The sequence below is a fragment of the Plutella xylostella genome, chromosome 5 (assembly GCF_932276165.1).
Source record: "Plutella xylostella chromosome 5, ilPluXylo3.1, whole genome shotgun sequence".
NCBI classification, from domain to species: Eukaryota; Metazoa; Arthropoda; class Insecta; order Lepidoptera; family Plutellidae; genus Plutella; species Plutella xylostella.
Window position 1 is genome coordinate 11,274,113 of NC_063985.1, and position 19,034 is coordinate 11,293,146.

Here is a 19,034-nt window from a genome sequence, read left to right on the forward strand (position 1 = left end):
GCTGCTGGGTCGACGGTCTGTTCTTTCAGTTGACAACAAACTTGTCATATACAACAGCATCCTGAAACCAATATGGACTTATGGGATTCCTCTACGGGGGTCAGCTGCCAAATCTAAGATAATGTGCTTACAAAGGGCTCAAAACAATGTCCTAAAAGCCATATGTAACCCACCTTGGTTTATAAAAACAAGTGAAGTTCACGATTACCTGGGGGTACCGACAGTACAGGAAGAAATTGCTTCATATAAAATGAAATACAAGCTCCGACTGGCAAATCATCCCAACTCACTAGCTTCTAATTTGCTAGACCCATCTAACCTGACTCACAGGCTCAAGAGAGCAAATGTGCTGCATTCCTAAAGGGGTACTCTGACAATGGTCAGATCTCTCTGAACGTCAATGATCTTTCCACAAATCTGATAAAAGTCTAGCGAATGATGGCAGATCCAACAAGAAAAAAAAATACATTAAAATAACTAAACTAGCACGCTAAAGTACACTATATTAGTCTATGATACTATGTATACATAGTGGTGATCCTCCGAAGGAAAGCAGATGGCAGCTAGTGGCTGGTATGCGGATTCACGTAGGCAGGGCTACCACGACTCTGATGGCAAATCGGAAATATCTATTAAACTGTTTAGAGCTCTCTGACAAGACCAGAATAAGAAAAATATACCAAGTAAGTAGGTATGTCATTATGCGTCCTACACAAAACTGTAATAAAATGACGTCATACAACCTTGATCTCTCGTATGATGATGTTATGGTTAGTTAGGTAGGTATGTCGTCGTCAAATGCATGAATCATTCTTCATAATCATTATGTAGTCACTGAATATTTTAATCGTTCTCTGTTTTACATTACTATCGCCTTTTTGTTGATGAAAACAAGCATAATAAAAAACATTATTTATAAATAATAGTTTTTTAGATTATGCAGTATAAAATAAGTAAGTACATAGTAAGTATATGGAAAATAAAAATATTTATTACCCATTACATCACATGCTTAATAATTAGCAATGATAAATCTTAACAACGAAATAGTAGCATAAATATATATCTGGATGCTTACTTACTAAAATCTTAATGTGATATAATATTTTTGTATAATAATATCATAGCCTCAAATCCAATAATCCAATAAGTATAAAATAATAATCACCAAACCTACCACCATACACCCTGCTCCACAATCCATCAATCTTTCAAAATTGCTGTATCATTTGGAATGTTTAAAATATTTATTCAGTAATTCCGCAGCCTCTTTGTTAGCCTGATGGTCATCGTTGGACTTGGCTGGGTAGGTCGCTGCCAACTGCAGGTAGTACTTAGCCTGGTCTTCCTTCTTCATCTTGAGATAACAATTGCCAATCCTGACCAAGTTTACACTGTAGAATCTGGGCTCCACACTCTCAGCCTGGAGGAAATATTCTAAAGCATCTTCATATGTGGATGTAGGGGGTGATGCGAATAGGGCACTGGCTATCTTCCGGTGATGCCACGGCATTTCAGCGAGCTGGTAGCACCATTCTCCAAGCATGTGCAATGTTGTAGCATCCTTTGGATTCAATGTGACAGCTAACTGGAATTTTAATCAATGTTTCAATATTTTTTATAAAAATGAAAATTTTTTTTTGCTAAGTTTAGTTTAATATAAGTCTGGTGTTACTTACATCCATGTGTTTTTTAACAGTTTCCAACTGTTTGATTCTTTCTTTTATGCCATCATTGGCACTTTTAGCATCTAGAAGCAATGCATACCATTTCTGAACTGCAAAATGGTTGTAATTGTCTTCCAAAATACCAGATATAACCAGGTAAGCTCTAGCTATGAGGCTTTTTTTACTATTCTCATTTGCTTTAGGATCTTTGGACATGTTGTATAGAACTCTGCATATTCTCCATTGAATTTCCACATCATTATCCACCTGAAAAAATGTAAGTGTGCAAATGTTTAGTGAATAGAAACTGAAATATAGACTGCAAGGTGGATACTAAGCACAGCTCTTGGGTAGTCTTTCAGACTAGTTCATACATAATTTAAAAAATATATAATGGTCTGATTTAATACAAATTATCAGTTTTTCATGGCTGATATTATTTTTTCTTACCCCGTCAGAACTCAGGAGTTGATAACATTGTTCATAGTGACCATTTTCGAACAACTTATCCGCTTCTGCGAGGATAGTTTGAGATTGATTCTTCTGTGATCCCTCAATAGACTGTTTGGATTTTATAGGCCAAAAAAATGCGAGAGCTGTCAATACTGGGGGGAATAAAATGTTGTGTCTCCTGGAAATGCTCTGGAAGTAACAAATAATTAAATAAGTAAGAACCTAGGAAGGTAGGCATATTATGATACACTGGTGGACGAAACGTTTGCAGTTTCGCACAAAGAAAATACAGACAGATCTTCCTAATTACTTACTTTCCGTGAGTAGTAAGATGCTCTTCTTGCAAAATGAAATGCTATGGGAATTATCATCCTATGGAAGTTCATATTTAATATTTATTAGTTTTTTTTAAATTATTTTAAAAAGTTCAAAGTTTACCAACAAAATATAATAAAGTGACACAAACAACAAACCATCAACAAACATCATAAACAGTGTTGCCGCAACAGAGTTCTCAAAGTGCACATATCCAGCGTTGAAAACGTACATTTAGGGTTAAAACCGTACATGAGCATTTTTTTACTGAAATCACTCAATTTAGCTTTTCTAGCTCTTTCGCACCTGCTCGTCAGCAGAAGTGCTATATTGTATTGGACGCACCTATTTTAATAAGCGTGTATAAACGTTTTGCAATGTAAGCTTTTTGGTAACTTCCAGTAGCGAACAATACGCAGACGCTAGTCGTCTCGTTGAATAGTTTGGCCTCAAGAAATCTGCATTCGTCATTTAACATCAACCCCATAGTAACCCACACACTGAACATCAACACTGGTGACCCCGACGTGATCAACAAGCGCATTTTAAAAAGTGATACAATTTCCTAAAACCTTCAAAGTAGGTAGGTAGTAGATTAGCCGTGCTACGTACCTACCTTTAATTAATAATTGATTTAAGTTATAGAAAATCCCCGCAGTTTTATTACCTATATACCTACTCATAAAATGTATCTTGGTGGAGAAATCGTACAACAAGATCAAAATCATAATCTGTACCATGCGAGCATCTGTACCATGACTGTGAAGTGCTCAATGTCAGGCAGCTATACATTTTGTCGACTGTCCTAAGGTACCATAGAAATGCTCTATTTACATTAAATGTTTTGTCAAGAAGGAAAAGACAAAATGTATGGCTGGTGCCTCACACGCGCACAGCTTTTGCTAGGCGTGCACCATGCATCCGAGGACCATTCCTCTATAGTATTGCAGATATAAAACTAAAAATTTTGACTTGCACCAGATACACTTGCAAGAAAAAACTGAAAAAGTGGTTATTAGGACTTAATTATTTTCAAACTGAACGAATTCTTGTTCCTCTAAAGTGAATCTTTCAATTCATTATCCCCACGCACAGTAATAAACACACCCTCAAACTCAAACTTACATTACATATACTTTACATGCACTAACATATTCAAACTCTTCTCACATACTCACACTCACGCACTCTCTGTAACTCGCACACACATATACACTCTCACACACACTCACACACACTCACACACACACACACACACACACACACACACATACACACACACACACACACACACACACACACACACACACACACACACACACACACACACACACACACACATACACACACACACAAAAACCCATACACAAACATCAAATAATAACTATAAATTAAGATGATAAGATACAAAAACTATGTACAACTCTAAGTTACCTACAGTATTGCTTATTTATTTCTTTGATAAGTCTCACTTATACCTTATTTAACTATTACAATGTATTAAGAACGAAAGAGACTGGCGCCCCCAACACAGGGTATCCTAGTGGGGGAGCTAGGGATCTTAGTTTTACTAACTTGTACTCTTTTTCGAATCTAATAAAGAAAATTTATTATTTTTATTTTTTATTATTTTTTTATTATATAATTGGGGAATTAGATCCAACCTACTCAATCTGAAAAAAAAATGAAGATGTGCCGACCGCTTGACACAAAAACATATCCTAACAGTCGTCGAAATATTCGTCGAGGCCCGTTTGGACAGCTCGAAAATGTATGGGATGACAGCTGGTATCAAATCTAAATCATAAAAAATCGAAACAAGAAGTAACTTTTGATGCTTTAAAAGTTAATTTTTCTTTCGGCCGTTAAATGATACGCCAGATTTGGTGTCTTTTTATGTATTTCATCAAGTAAATCAAGAGTAAATAGCAAATTTGTATAGCTGTCCAAACGGGCCTATTATATGTCGACGACTGTACGTTACCATTTAGTTAGGGCAACTGCACTTCATAATTTGGTCTAGTTGTATGAAAATGACTATGTATAATACAGAGACCGCTATAGTTTTCGTTGAAAGTACTTACTTGGAGGTAAACGGCACATTTTGTCCGAATCCGTCATGTCTGTCCGTCTGTCCTAGCTCGTCCTCTGTCGTTTCTGCACCGATTGCCACGAAAATTGGTGTAGAGATGTATACTAATGATCTAAAAATTGGATTTTAATATTACCAAAAAAAACAATTTTTTTATCCATACATACATACATACATCATCCCCCCCTGAACTTAACTTAAGTTAAGGGGGGGATCCTCTAATTTGTATTAATATATCTCGGGTTTGATCCACATGGTTTCAAAGCATTTTTTTGTATTTAAAGAAACCTTATTAACGATATCTTACAAGAAATGGGGTGAGTCGTTTTTTTATGTAGGTATGTATGGATAAAAAAATGTTTTTTTGGTAATATTAAAAACCAATTTTTAGATCATTAGTATACATCTCTACACCAATTTTCGTGGCAATCGGTGCAGAAACGACAGAGGACGAGCTAGGACAGACGGACAGACATGACGAAACCATAAGGAAAATATTAAAAACTAATTTTAAAAACCATCACTCGTCTACTGAACAATCACGCTCAGAAGAAAGCCGTGGTCGTATGCGACATACCCTAAAACTTATGATCGTTTACGGTAAAATAAAGGTACATAAAATAGTCCATAAACGAATATTTTACACATGATATTGGATGTTAAGTTCAAAAGGTACATAACATGGACCGATTACACATGACACATGAGAGGCTGAAATAGTACGTCAAATGTGTAGAATGTACGCTAACGGCAACACTGATCATAAACAAAAGTTGTCTATGGTTGTTTTATCCACAGAGTTAGGCCACAGATAGCCAGCGTCATAATAATATTATAAAACGGCTAGGCAGATTACAAAACGGTGCGTTGTCATAAAGCTGTGTACAGACCGGCCCAACAAACGCCCAACGATGGATATTTGGGGCAGATTGCAGCAACGAAGAAGGTCAACGAAACCCGTTCGTTTGGCTGGTCTGTACGCAGCTATAAACGTGATGGTCGCTGATGAGTATTTTAAAGTGTTTTGTAGGATTTGGTTACATTTTTCTAAGTGTGAAACTGCCTAAAGATAGAAACACATTATCTGACGCGGCTGACGGACGCGGCTATCTAGTTTATAAATGTACACTACGCTGTTCAAACTATCGGTCGTAAGTCGTGGACTTGGGCTGACCTTCAGCTTTCAGACGTCGGCATCCGAGAGCGATCTGGCACAAACCGTCCCGAAAGACAAAAAAAGGAAAAAAAAAGGCCTATTTATATGTTTGCGATATTAGGACAGTGCAGTGCAGTGGCCCGTAGGTACACAGAAATATATCGTAGTTTATTTTCTCTATGGCCTATAACTTTTTGCCACTGGCAACATTTTAGCAAAAATCAATTTTGGTCCAAGGGCGGGTTGAACGCTAGTTGACAGTTGTTGTATCGAAAAATAGTGTTTTTGAGTTATGTTTTGATTTGAATAATATTCTAACGGATTCAACATTATGCAGAGATCAGGTAAATTATATTCATATTGTAAGTTTTGTTGCCTTTCATACTGAGTAATGAAAAACATGCATTTCGCGCGCAACAAATTTTCTTGAATTTCGCTTTGAAAACATAGATAGTCCGACTCAAATGTTGTAGTTTATTCGTGTTTCTCGCTAAGGGTAGCTTTTAAGACCAATATTAAGTGTTTACTGTCATCTAAATTTCAATAACTTAACGCACTTGTGAGGTTACATTCAATGCGTAAGTTTTTTTTATATAAACTACTACATTTTTTGCCTGCTTTTTTATACGTTGTATCTATAACATGTTTATCATTTATCTGCCGGCCTCTGCCACTACCGGGACTCATGGGTTGGTGGGTCATCTTTTAGTCAGGGGAGTTAGTTTAAAGTTGGTCTACCTTCTTCTTTCGCATACAGACGTCCACTGCTGGACGTAGGCCTCTCCCAAAGCACGCCACTGGATGCAATCTATATAGATATCCTACCTGTGTCCTTCAAAATTAATTACAAAATAACAACAAAGTGCTTATACTGCCTCTCTCCAGTCACCTGTATTTTGGTAGGGGCCTATCTCCAGTTATGGAAAGCTGTTGTCATGATGATCTTCTCATGATAGCAAACTGGCCTAGGTAATATATATCAAGCATAGCCATTGTCTGATTATTGATATTGTTCAGAATGCCCGTTGAGTGCTAATCTAAACTAGACATAATACAATGTACATTGGGTATTATTTCTTGGCAATCAAACAGTCAAAGGCTAGAATTAGATATCCAGGATTTCTTTTTTCATAAGAATCTTATTTCTCCTGGCAATAACAATTTATACAACTATACAAATTTGAAAAATCTGTCATGCCATTCAAGTGTGATGCTGTGACCATTTTTTTTATTGCAGATAATATAATTTGTTTCAAAAATAGACAACAGTAGTAGTGAAAAGTAAAGTTATACTTAGTTAGTAAACTATACATAAAATGTTATACCAAAAGTACCTATGTTGTATGTTTCAAAAGTAGCATAAAAGTAATTTTTATTTTGTAATTTTGCAGAAAGCAAATCTTGCAGTAATAAAGTGTAAGGCTTCTTCCTATAATGCAAGAGAAAGGCATAATAAATACAAACATTTTAAGTTGATGGTATAGTATAAACTGTAAAAACACAAGTCTTTCAAGGTGTTAACCTGGTGTTTACTTTTGAGAGTTTTGAAGAAGTTTTTGAAATAGCTGTAAAATTCTTGCAAAAAATCAGAAAAAAATGGCATATGAGTAGTACACCTTGATTGTCCTGATTTTCAAATAAGTAGGTATTTTATCATAAGTTTTCTTTCAAATTACATTGGTACACAATTTAAACATATTACACATTGTATAAAAAATGTGGTGACCGTGCTGTGAACCAGCATAATGAAAAATGGTCCTAAGGAGTATGCACAATGGTTCCATGAGAGAGCCAGCTGCAGGCACTATCAACTATCAACACATCCCCAGGGAAAAAAAAGTTGCAGCATATTTATTTAGGGCATTTGGGGCTTTGAAAAAAAATGAATAAAGTCTTAAACATGCAGGTACAGTATCACTAAGAGCCTGTTTCACAATGTCTTGATTTAATCTTTGTCTAAAAATAATTTCAGAGAGTGATCATCTGATTTGAATCTTACAGATAATCAGAGATCTTACAGAAATTCTGAAACAAAGATTTTTTGTTTAACAAGGCGGCGCGGCGGTAAAAACGCGGTGTTATTTATTTACTGTGTGCCACTTTTTAAATTCGACATAGTCATTTAAAACCTTCCCTATTTTAAACTCATTTACTTACTTTAAATAGAGTCATCCAACGGCGCACGTTACGAATTCCTACATACATATGTACAGAGCCAACCATGCACGCCACGCTGAGGCAACAACTAAAACATTCAACACAGTAACCTAACGAGTCTCGAAGAATCTGTGTCTTATTACCCGGGGCTGGTAATTAAGCGTTACAGACAGGAGTGTTACTCTATACTGACGAAAAACGAACGAACGAGAGCTGTCGAACCATGGGCACGTTTAGTACAACGAGATAGAGTCGTGGCTCGCGCAGCAGCGTTCTGTAACTCGGTTTTTCGTAATATGGAGTGACCACCCAGGAGTGGCCATTAAACGTGGTCGCGTTTACCCGGCGATAGTGCGGAGGCATTGTGCTGTGCTCACGCGCCGTGTGACCTCATCCCAGAATGCGCCCTGGAGCGTAACTTGGACTGCGCCGGTAATCGACACCGCATCTCATGGTTACTGTAGGTATACTTGCCCATAAACCACTGGGTACTGGGATGAATTGATGCCACGATTCGTATCCGGGATGATTTGAAATGTGGAAGTGAAAAAGCCAATGATAACGCTGGGCAATGCGATTTTGTTTTAGCTTTCAGACAAATGGTTCCCAATTTGTGTTAGCGCCTTCGGAGTATCTTCAGATTGAGACTGTCGCTGTCGACAGGCCAAAGGCCTCATCAATTCGGCGGCTCAAATTAAAACAGCGAAATTTATATTTATTGATATGTCCTTGTCAGTTTTTGCAAGGCGGCCGCCGACGCATTTGCATTTTTTAAAGTAGAACATCGGAGCTGACCTCAGCCGGTCTAGGTCTAAAGAAATTCGCCGAGTCTCCGAATTGGCAATGCGTTACTGAAATAGCTTACCCATGCACTTGCTGAGGGCTCTCCCTCGGTGCTTCAGTGCCGATTCTGCCCCGCGTTGCGTCGACCGCCTCGTTCTCTCCACGTCACGAGCACACGTCTCTAGCGGCCTAATATTGACGTAGCGTCGATGGATTGTTTGTGTATTGATAGAAACGAAACTTTAAGTTGACCTGAGTGTGATTAGTTGTGTTTGCGCGGTGAAATGGTCAAATTCTTTGGTTGAAATTGTTTGTGCTTCGTAACTTTTGTGCCTGTGTGAGCGTTGAAAGATTTTATATTGTTTTGTTATTACTGAAAAATGGAGACAATGGAGCCAACTTGCCTAACACGTAAGAATACCTAATCATACTCATTTGGTGATATTTTTACATAGAACAACGCGGGCTCGGTGACCATTCATATTCAATGTATTTTTAATTAAATAGTATTCATATAAAGTTCGCTAAATGTAAACCGGCATTAATTCAACTGCTGCATTGATGAAATTAGGAAATGAAAGTTTTACTTACTCTAACTTATAACATCGTAGCACTATACAAGTATACAATACTAGGTACATAGGTATTGAATTGATGTTCTCAATTTTCTAGACAGCTCACTGACTAATCTAGTATGTTGCTTGGATTGCACATTTCTCATCCAAACAAATAGAACTAATCGGTTGGACAATAAATTAAATAAGGCTTATTCAATTCACGATTACTTTATATTTGTACACCTTGGGTGAACCACGCAATTTACTGACAACGTTGAATATGAGTTCCATTATTTACACGCTCAAATACCAAATATGATTCAGTGTTGATATAAGCCGTATTTGTTATGTAAAAACATTGATTCATAAATTAATAATTTTAATTTTCTTACGCACATCAACAGCCATTCATCAAGTAAACTTTCTACTGTAGCTGTAGCATATGCAATGATCCGAATTCGTAGTGCTAATAGTGAAAATCTCGGCGCCTATCTAGACATCACACTATTATCTGAACAATTGACTTCACATAATATTCTCAATGAAATAGTGAAAGCCGCTTGCGGTGAACGTAATGGATTTAGAATCGATACGGGTATGTAGGGGAGCGTATTTATGTATGTGGCAAGTTTTCAAAACGTCGCAGTTTCGTGTTCGCGGTTTCATAGCCTCACTGACCATAACCAAACAAGCACTATCCATAAATTATATAAACGAGTGTTTATGAATCGTTCAATTCTAATTAACCGGTATTACTGTCATACATACCTACGTATAAATGTTTTTCACGCCATTTAAGTTTTATCAGCTCTAGTTTTAACTATAGCCCGATGATCATTTCGATGTGGAAAACTTACTAACTCAATATTTTTCCTTGTTTCATGTGCTGCGTTTCCTGCTACAACAAAAACAGCGGTAAGTTACTTATTTTAATTAGAACTACACCGAGCATATCGACCGACCGCCGGCGCGCATTTTTCATTGAATTCCATCACTGAACTTGCGCAAAGTTGAGAAACATGCACGTAGTCAACACACAAGTTTGAATCGAATATATGGATGCCGGCTGGAAATATGAGGTCGATCGTACCGTTTCACGTGTGAGCACGTCTATGGCACGTATTTTGAATTTGGAATCGGCGACCGCTACTCGGCCCTTCGCCGACGACGTCCACCGCCCATCGGTGACACCTCGGCGACACCGATACCGAGTCCCCGGGGCCCGCAGTCAGCGGGCCCGAGGTGACGATCGCAGTTGTCATCCATTGTGTCCGCATCAGTTATCGCATTCGCAAATGACGAGCAGTCGCTATCGAGCCGTCCGATTCTATTAACTACTCATTTAATAAAACCAACGAGCGCTGCAGATGGACTATTTTCGCGTTCGAATTCCGTCCATACCGTTGCACGGTTGACTATTTTCGTTTCGCACAAAGGGCCTATAAGGCGTGCTGAAGTTTTATTGCCGAGTGGAAATAGAGTTTCGCGGTACTTTCTCTTAATCATCGGGCCGTTTCTGGTATCTCATTTTGTTTGACCCGTTATCGTTTTCAGCACTTGTAATCGGTGGAGTCATCCGCGTACTCCCGGCTCTCCGGATGTGATTTGACGTCGGAAATATGTGGTATCGCTTTGGGCGAGCAGTACTGTAACTGTAGTCGGTTGTGGACAGTGAGTTTCCTTGTTGCACCGTGTGCACTTGTTTTCATGGATTTCGTGAATATTTGTTGAAGTTAACGTGATGGCATCATCAGTGTCGGACTGTCCTCTGAATCGGTCGAGGAATAGGCCGGTTTTGGCGCGTTATAAACCTACCATTAACGATGACAAGGTAAGCTTTTAGCATATTTTAGTACCTAATGGAAAAACTATGACGAATTGTAAATATGTAGGTCATGTTATTTTTCCTAAGTATTGACTAACCTCGAATGACTTATACCTATTGATCATATGATCATTTCAAGAAGAAATTTGTTTTCAATCACACGTAAGTGCGCTATAGCTTACACATAATGTGGCGCATATGTATTAACAGCAAACAAAGAAGGCAATAATACATGCGAAGTCCATCAACTAGCTACCTAATGGCTGCCTGCATTCCCTATTGTCTGCTTGCCCTACATATTATTTATCTATTAACGTTAATGCCCACGGTTACGTGCTGTGAATGCGCGATACCTGTGACCGCGTAACGTGCACTTATTTTTAACCGACTTCAAAAAGGAGGAGGTTCTTGAATTGGGTGTGCATTTAAACTTTCAATGCATACCAATTTGTTGATTCTTAAAATCAATATAAATAAACTTTGGCTTTCGGCCAAACTAAAATTTTCAGGTTTTTGTATATTCACATACATATATTATCATGATTGCTTAACGTATGTAGGTACATTGACAAGTACTTCTTGATTACATTAAAGTAATGAGTAGGCTGGCAATCACTATTTCAAATGCACCGCGCCATCCATCACTCCTTCACAATTTTGTTTGTGAAAACTTCACTATTTTGTATAGGTTTCGCCCACTTGTGGGACGTACCCATTTATCTATGTTGTAATTATCCATTGTTCGTTTTCTTGCGAAATATTCACATAAGGTTCTTACAAGGACTAAGGTTCATCTTGGTGCTAAATAAGGTCTTGTAGAGTTGGTTGCTACATTTTTAGCAGAAATGTGCTGCGTTGTTTATTGGAAGACAAAGTATTCGCTCTATAGATGTATATCTGTAGTAGTACAGTATATCTTTAGTTCTCTATAATCGCAGCTTAGTCACAATTAGTCACAAGGTTCGAAGGTACGTTAGCTAGTTAATAGTGGCTATTAATTATCATAGATAGATCAATGAATTCTAAGTAGGATTCTGAACTAAACCCTGAGCATGTGATACGATAAATACTTGCATCAACATCGACCTTGCATCAACTCCTAAAGATGACGTGACGTGGTGTCAGTACATGAGGGAGTTAAATATCTTGCTATTAAGTCCAGATTATATGAGCCGATCCTATAAATCTGGGCTATTATTCCTGTATCATTCATTGAAGCCTTGGCCCGTTAGTTTAATGTGCAAATTGTCAGGATGCATATCGCATACAGCCCAATGCGCTATAATTGGTTTATTGGGTCAATGTGTGGGCACGCGCCTCCTATTATTGTAGACTATCTTTATCATTATCTTTGAAAGTGAGGCACGATACTCTAAAACATATCAGTAAAACATTTTAGCTTTTCATTTAGATTATAAAGCCATCATCATCGGCTGAACTGTCCCGAGTTACCATCGAAATAGCGCAGAGATGCATTCCTGCTTCCTGCTGCAATGTGATAATAAAGCCACCTTGTTGCTGCTTTCTTTTGAAAAAAAAAACAGTTCAAATGTATCCTACTATAAAATATCTGTTTAGTATACCAGTATGCCGTTCTGGGAATCTCATTTGAGAGTTTCTTCAAAGCACTTAGTGGCTAAATCGACTAACCTCTTGACAAGATTTGCTATAGACAACAATTCAATTTCTTATCCGTTTTTTGAAGATAAGGCTAAATTGAATTTTATTTAAGATCGCGTCGCATAGTAATAAATTAAGGAAGAATGTGAGATCATTCAGATGAAACTAAATTAATAAATATTAGGAATATAAGAATATTAATGAAGCACACAATATTATTATGCTAATAATTTAGGTTCTATTTCCGACACAGGTTCGATTCCGAGTACTGCGGATCGGTTGGTAGGTTTAGGTTTTGTTTTAGAAACAATTGCCAATAGCCACGTGGCTATTTGGGCAATCGGCACGTCTCGACCACTGGCCTATTGTAAAATACTTGATGATAAATCACGGAAACGCCTGGTCACTGCCGGTCTTGTTATGTCGATAGTAGCTACATAATATACACTTGGTTGGTGATTGGTATAGCTTCACTTAAACCATAGCTTAAGCGCATGCTTTAGTTAAAACACACACACACACGCACACTCACGCCTTGTATTAATGTACTCCCTTGCGGGGTAGGCAGAGGTGCATTGCTGCACCCACTTTTCGAAAGAGTGTTATGTTGGTCCCAATGTAATAGGGGGCGGGCCTATTGCCATTTTACGGGCACATCCAAGACCTGAGAACAAATATCTGTGTTTAAACAAATATCTGCCCCAGCCGGGAATCGAACCCGGGACCTTCGGCTCAGTAGTCAGGGTCACTAACCACTACGCCATTCGGTCGTCTTTAGTTCTCTGTCGGATTACTTACGTTCCGGATGCAATCTTTCAGAGAGACTCCAAGCATCTCTCTCTCTCTCGCATTAGCTCTTTCCATAGCTTGCTGAGTGACCTTCAGTTTGTGAACCAGTTCCACTGTAAGTGTCCATGTTTCAGACCCATAGGTCATAACCGGTAGGACACACTAATAAAAGACGTTTTCGTCTTGAGACTTTGTGGTATGGGCGACGAGAAGACTTGACGAAGTTTGCCAAATTCTGCCCAGCCCAACTGTATTCTTCTGTTGACCTCTGATTGGAAGTTGTTTCTACCCACTACCCAGCTGCATATTGTTGAACAACTTCTAGGGTCATGCCATCAACGGTTATTGGACACGGTAAAACGTGGTTATTATACATAAGTAACCTTAGTTTTATCCAGGTTCATCTCGAGGCCAACCTGGCGTGAAGCTTTGAATAGGCTGTTCAGCATTTGTTGAAGTTCCTGCAGATTCGGCTATAATGACGATGTCGTCGGCAAATCGAAGGTGCAAGATGTTTTCGCCGTTGATGTTTATGCCTTGTCCTTTCAAGTCCAGCGTTTTAAAGGTATCGACCAAAGCATTGCTGAACAGCTTCGGGGAAATTACGTCTTGTCTGCTGTTTTATTTTCTTTTCTTACATTTCATTCTATATGCTGTCTGAACCTGCAACCTTCTTTCAGGAATCTCTTTGCATTTTAATGTTTTGTAACTTTGGCCTGTACTACGCATTTTTTTCTGTAGTTTCAACACACGCAAGCTTAATCTAGCAACGGCAGGTGGTTCATTTGTAATTTTTAAGTCTGAAATCGTAAAAGAACTATCATTTGTAGCATATTCAGTTCTATGTGTTCCTGTTTTCGACTAGACCGGTTCGTTGACAAATAAAAAGTCGGGGTCAGCTATAGAATCATCTGAATCTTCGTACCTGATCTCAACTCCTCTGAATGTGTTTGATGTGTATGGTACTGGCTCCATGTATGGGTCTTTGGTTGATCCCATTGCTTGAGAAGTCATCACCACACTTATGGTGCCTTCGTTTTCCTTTTGATTTTTACCGTGTATAAAGTATAAGACTAACTAAGCATAGTCAATTTCAATTAATAAGTATTTATGAAAATATGCATGAGTTTATACTTTATACATATTGCAGTTAAACACTTACTTGCTGTGGGACTTTAATCCTAGCTGAGCTAGCTGAGCTGCGCCAGTTCCACTAGCTTTTTTCTTCTTCCTAAATTCATTTTTAACAATAATTCACTTCACATTAATATGACGAAACGTACTGTTTAAAAAAGAATTAAAGTTAAGACTGAAGCAAAATAATCCCACAGGATTGTAATAAAAAATATCGTGTAGGTACCTAACCACTTGTAGACCACCCGTAGTTGACTGCTGTTCAACAAAATTCTTTGAAGATATATTTTTTATTTAGTGCGTAGTAAGACACTTTAGAAACGGTGTTAAAATTATTAGGTACCTTATAACATGAGTCGTTCCTTATCGGCACAACGTGACTGTGGAGTGTTTGTTCCTTTTCACATAAGTTCACTTATGTTGTTTAGCCTGATTACAAATTGGTAGCTTTCAAAATGTTCATAAGGAACAATTTGAGACTTAGCTACTTATAATAGTGATTTGACATGTGTGTTTTAGTCCAGCTATGAGTCGAGCCAAAATAATGCCCCTGGCGATTAACAAAAAATATAGGGAAAAATGACTTATGTGAAAGAAAGAAAGAAAGAAAAAACATTTATTGCCACATAATCGGGAAAACACAAATACAAAAATTAACTTAAGATTAAAAGGTGGCAAAAGGACAAACTCAGCAATGCTGCGAGTTATACCTCGTATAATCTATGCAGCGCTGGTTTTCAGTATGCCCTGAACTTAGGTGCTAAATTATATACTAATAAATTAATTAAACTAGTGACACAAGCTTAATTTGATAATAAATGGTATAGTTTTTCATATAAATAAATACTTTATAATAAATATTATAGTTTTATATACAAATAAATAATAATAATTAAATATTGTAGTTTTATAAATATGAATTAAATTAAATATTGTCATATATGTATAAACGCAACTAGTAGTAGAGTAGATTGTTATAAGTCAACTTGCAGTGTCATTGAAGCCAGTCTGTTTTATCAGTTAGGTTCATTTTTATTTTTTAAAAGTATATGTCCTTGCCGCATCTGAGTTTTGTTTTTGTTTTAAAATATTTTTTAATTTATATTTAAAAGAGATGCGTGACATATTCTTCTGAAGAGGCGGGGGTAAGTCGTTCCAAATTTTTGAAGCAGCGTATTTGAAACCGCCTTTGAACCCAACTGTCCTATGTTGTGGTATGCATGCATTATTTCGCGCCCTACTACGAGTATTATATTGGTGAGCTTCCTTTTTCCATCTCAATTTGTCATACATGTGCTTTAGTCTGCGGGCCCTTCATAGCCATAAGATTAGCGACTGTATTATATTATATGTATTGGCATACTTGTTGATGATATTTTATAATCTAAGTATTCTTTGTTAATGCTGTAAGCGAAATTCATCAAGAAAGTTAATAAAGGTCCTTGATTTCGGTTTCGTATGTTACTAAGATATACCTACTATTTCCAAGTACGCTAATTCTTAATCCCTCCTCCTTAAAATCAACCCTGTTGTGACCTACTTTTAAATATAACTAGGTGATTATATGGTAGGCTGGATTGGAATGCATACGTTGACGACTGACTAATTGACTCTATACCGATAAGGCGTGGTTTTCCTTATATTGCTTACTGTGTCAATACCTACATGATTACTTACTCACTTATAGTACATAACACTTGTCCGCACATCGGTAACCTAAATAGCTTTATCACAGTCAATGTCCTCAAGTGTTAATATGTACTTCGGTTTTGTATTTATCTGTGGCACTTAGTGTTTTATGATAACTTGTAAGGAAACCACTCCTACATCTCTTAATGACATGGTGGAAAATTTTGATGATTTTCTGTCGTTCTGTGTTGAGTTTTGTTTATGTAAATACGCATGAATAACTTTTACCTATGCTTTGATAAGTCATAGTTTTTACTTCAGAATGACTGTCTGAGTCATTCTCTGTTGTCTTAAAAGCTTTTTGAGCACCCTGTAATACAAAAGTTGCGCCTGCGCCGTTTTCTTAACTTGTGTTTATTTTAATTCGGCGAACACGTGCTGCTGTATCTTTACCAGATCTTTCAACTTGTTTCTGGTTCAACGTAACTACTATTTACAGAGAAACATTCGAAATCTGTTCTAAGGAACTGGCAAGTATTTAAAAAAGTAATTATATATTTTTTCGTTAACATAGTTTGAAATTTTGTGAACAGTCACTGCTAATTCTTATTATTTTTTTTTTGTTTAGGAATTATCTCTGGAAATATTTAGAAACGAGACTTTTACTACAATATTATTAATAGACATTAAAAGGAGCATAACAAATAATAAGAACTGTGGCAAAACCGATATCCCGCTTACGTACTATACTGTTCAGTACGGCAGCGTTGTTTATTATTTATTAGTAACACTATCCATAGTGATTTACCGATGTATCGCTGTTGCATTTTCTATGCGGTTTCTCTGCATATTCTGCTCTCTCCCCCGTCTAAAAACAATGAGAGAATAAATGAATAATAAAGATTTTACGCGGCGCTTGTTTATGAAGTTACGGCGAACACCCATTGTGTCTGTTTTTATTCACTCGCTGACATAATCTGATTGCTTATTAGCGTGTCTAGATGAATCTCAAACTCATTCAATTCCATTTAGGTACCTCCTTACTGATTCAGTGTTGAAGTTGGATCAAAAATTGGAAATGGATATGTAGTCCACTCGTCAAATCGATCTTAGGGCCTGTTTCACCATGTCTCGATAATGGCTACATGTGTCACTGTTTAAAAAATATTTTTCACAGAAATGTATTTTATCCCAAAAGTAGCCATTATCAAATATTGTTATTGTGGAACAGGTCTTAGTGTACTTAGGTATACGTGCCTTCAGCAGTAAATTGCCGCACCTCACAATCTATACAAATGTCCCTGTTCTCAAGGGTTTTTCGGTCCTCATCGAATCGGCAGAGTTTCGAAATGTCACGTTCTGATTATCCCGTTTTTGCTCAAGCATCGTGCGAAAGTTTCGGTTTTGTTACTTTTTTGTGCCCGATACTTATTATTACTTTACTTGGAGTTACGCCATCTAGTGAGCAATGCAGTTACGAGTGCATATACTCATTAGCTTGTAAGAGGATCTCGTGTTCAGTGTAGGGGCGGCCACTCGAGTGTTAGTGGTTATGAGCTGTAGTACCTCCTATTGATAGAGTTTCATAGAGGGCGTTATGGGTGCAGTTTATCAAATATATAGAGTAGGTCTTGAGTTCTGTTTCATACTTTTCATACTTATGTGCCAGACCTACCATTGTTCTGGTAATGGTATAACTTTTGGCGAGATAACTAGTTATAAATGAAGTTGTCTCATAGCTAAACACCCAAAAGTTAAAAATTTAACCCGTAAAAGAAAAACCTAAATGTAAGGAAAGCACGATGTGAATTTCACTACTTTAGTATTCTAGCAGCAGTGCAATGCAGTGGGAAGGGTGGCCTAGGAATCCGCAGGGGCAGGGTGGATTGTGACCACAAACGATTCTATACCAAAATATACATATAGCCTATAGGTATGTTCACCGTGCGTTTACCTATTTGAGGTAAAAAGGGTAGCATACTATACATACTTGGATAAATACGCCAGCATTATTTGGTCTCATAGAACTAGGGGAGGCATATATTCGTTATTGATACCATCACGATTATACACTGTTTGCTTGTTTGTTTGTTTTGTAAACTCCAAACCGCCTACCAAGCGTGAAGATTATGGTGAAATCCCTCCAGTCTTGAAGGCAATGGATGTCCTGGTGTACTATTACGGGATGCGTGTTTTTTGATGCACTGTTTGTGCATATAATAGCTGTTATTATTTGATGAAATAATAGCTGTTTGTCTTGCTGATGGTATAATTGAATCAATTTATTAATTACCCTTTTGGCCTACTGCAAGGAGACAGGATAGAGGACAGAGTGCAAATGTTAACTGCACTTTTATACAGTATGTCTTCATCAACTACTTAGTAGAAAATTATTGTAGAATTTTAATCGTAGTTACAGAATAGTAGTTCGTCGTCGTCCAAAAATTTCATGACTTATTTCCAGAGTGTCGATTTCAGTTTGACAGAGTTTTATGAAGTACCTATCTAAGCAACGGCCAGTAGCGGCCGTTTACAAAGTTTTGACAAGTCTCATAATCTATTGACCACAGTCATACATTGACTTCGCACTATTCAAGTAAAGACAAAGCTATATTGTCCTTTTGCTTAAGAGCTCCAAAAATCGTTCCTAAAATAGATATATGAACATATTATACGTACTTCGTATTTTATCAATGCGCCGTTTACTTCGTCTATTCCTCTCATCACCTTAAAAGTATTTCCGTTGGAGACTAGGGGTCAGGCATTGTCGGGCCGACGACCCACGGTAGCTTCCGTTCGATAGAATATCTATTAGATAATGACGTTAATGAAAAGGGACTGCCCAAGACGACGTTAC

At 37.4% G+C, this 19,034-nt stretch overlaps 2 protein-coding genes across 6 annotated transcripts in view; one reads left to right on the forward strand and one right to left on the reverse strand.

Annotated features, from left to right (window-relative positions):
* Positions 1-902: 902 nt before the first annotated feature.
* LOC105386345 (regulator of microtubule dynamics protein 1) lies at positions 903-2,598 on the reverse strand. Its single transcript, XM_011556867.3, has 4 exons — positions 2,435-2,598; positions 2,118-2,309; positions 1,680-1,934; positions 903-1,588 (listed from the first exon to the last, which is right to left on the reverse strand). The coding sequence occupies exons 1-4, from the start codon at positions 2,504-2,506 to the stop codon at positions 1,226-1,228; spliced, it is 882 nt and encodes a 293-aa protein (XP_011555169.3). The 5' UTR covers positions 2,507-2,598; the 3' UTR covers positions 903-1,225.
* A 3,293-nt stretch (positions 2,599-5,891) lies between these two features.
* The window catches only part of LOC105386346 (septin-7), a 41,431-nt gene continuing 28,288 nt past the window's right edge, over positions 5,892-19,034 (forward strand). For 2 of the 5 annotated variants that reach the window (XM_011556873.3, XM_048633124.1), the window contains exons 1-2: positions 8,989-9,034; positions 10,094-10,095. In XM_011556873.3, coding sequence (XP_011555175.2) covers positions 9,004-9,034; positions 10,094-10,095 — 33 coding nt within the window. In that variant the 5' untranslated portion in view covers positions 8,989-9,003. Of the gene's footprint in view, positions 6,028-8,988; positions 9,035-10,093; positions 10,096-10,412; positions 11,012-19,034 lie in introns of those variants that run through there. The other 3 variants (XM_048633125.1, XM_048633126.1, XM_011556871.3) reach the window with 3 other exon arrangements.

Coding starts and splice junctions, on each gene's coding strand:
- LOC105386345 (XM_011556867.3), bottom strand. CDS start 2,506: ATGAACTTCCATAGGATGATAATTCCCATAGCATTTCATTTTGCAAGA. Junction 2,310..2,434: donor CATCTTACTACTCACGGAAA/GTAAGTAATTAG, acceptor TGTTACTTCCAG/AGCATTTCCAGGAGACACAA. Junction 1,589..1,679: donor CTGTTAAAAAACACATGGAT/GTAAGTAACACC, acceptor TTAAAATTCCAG/TTAGCTGTCACATTGAATCC.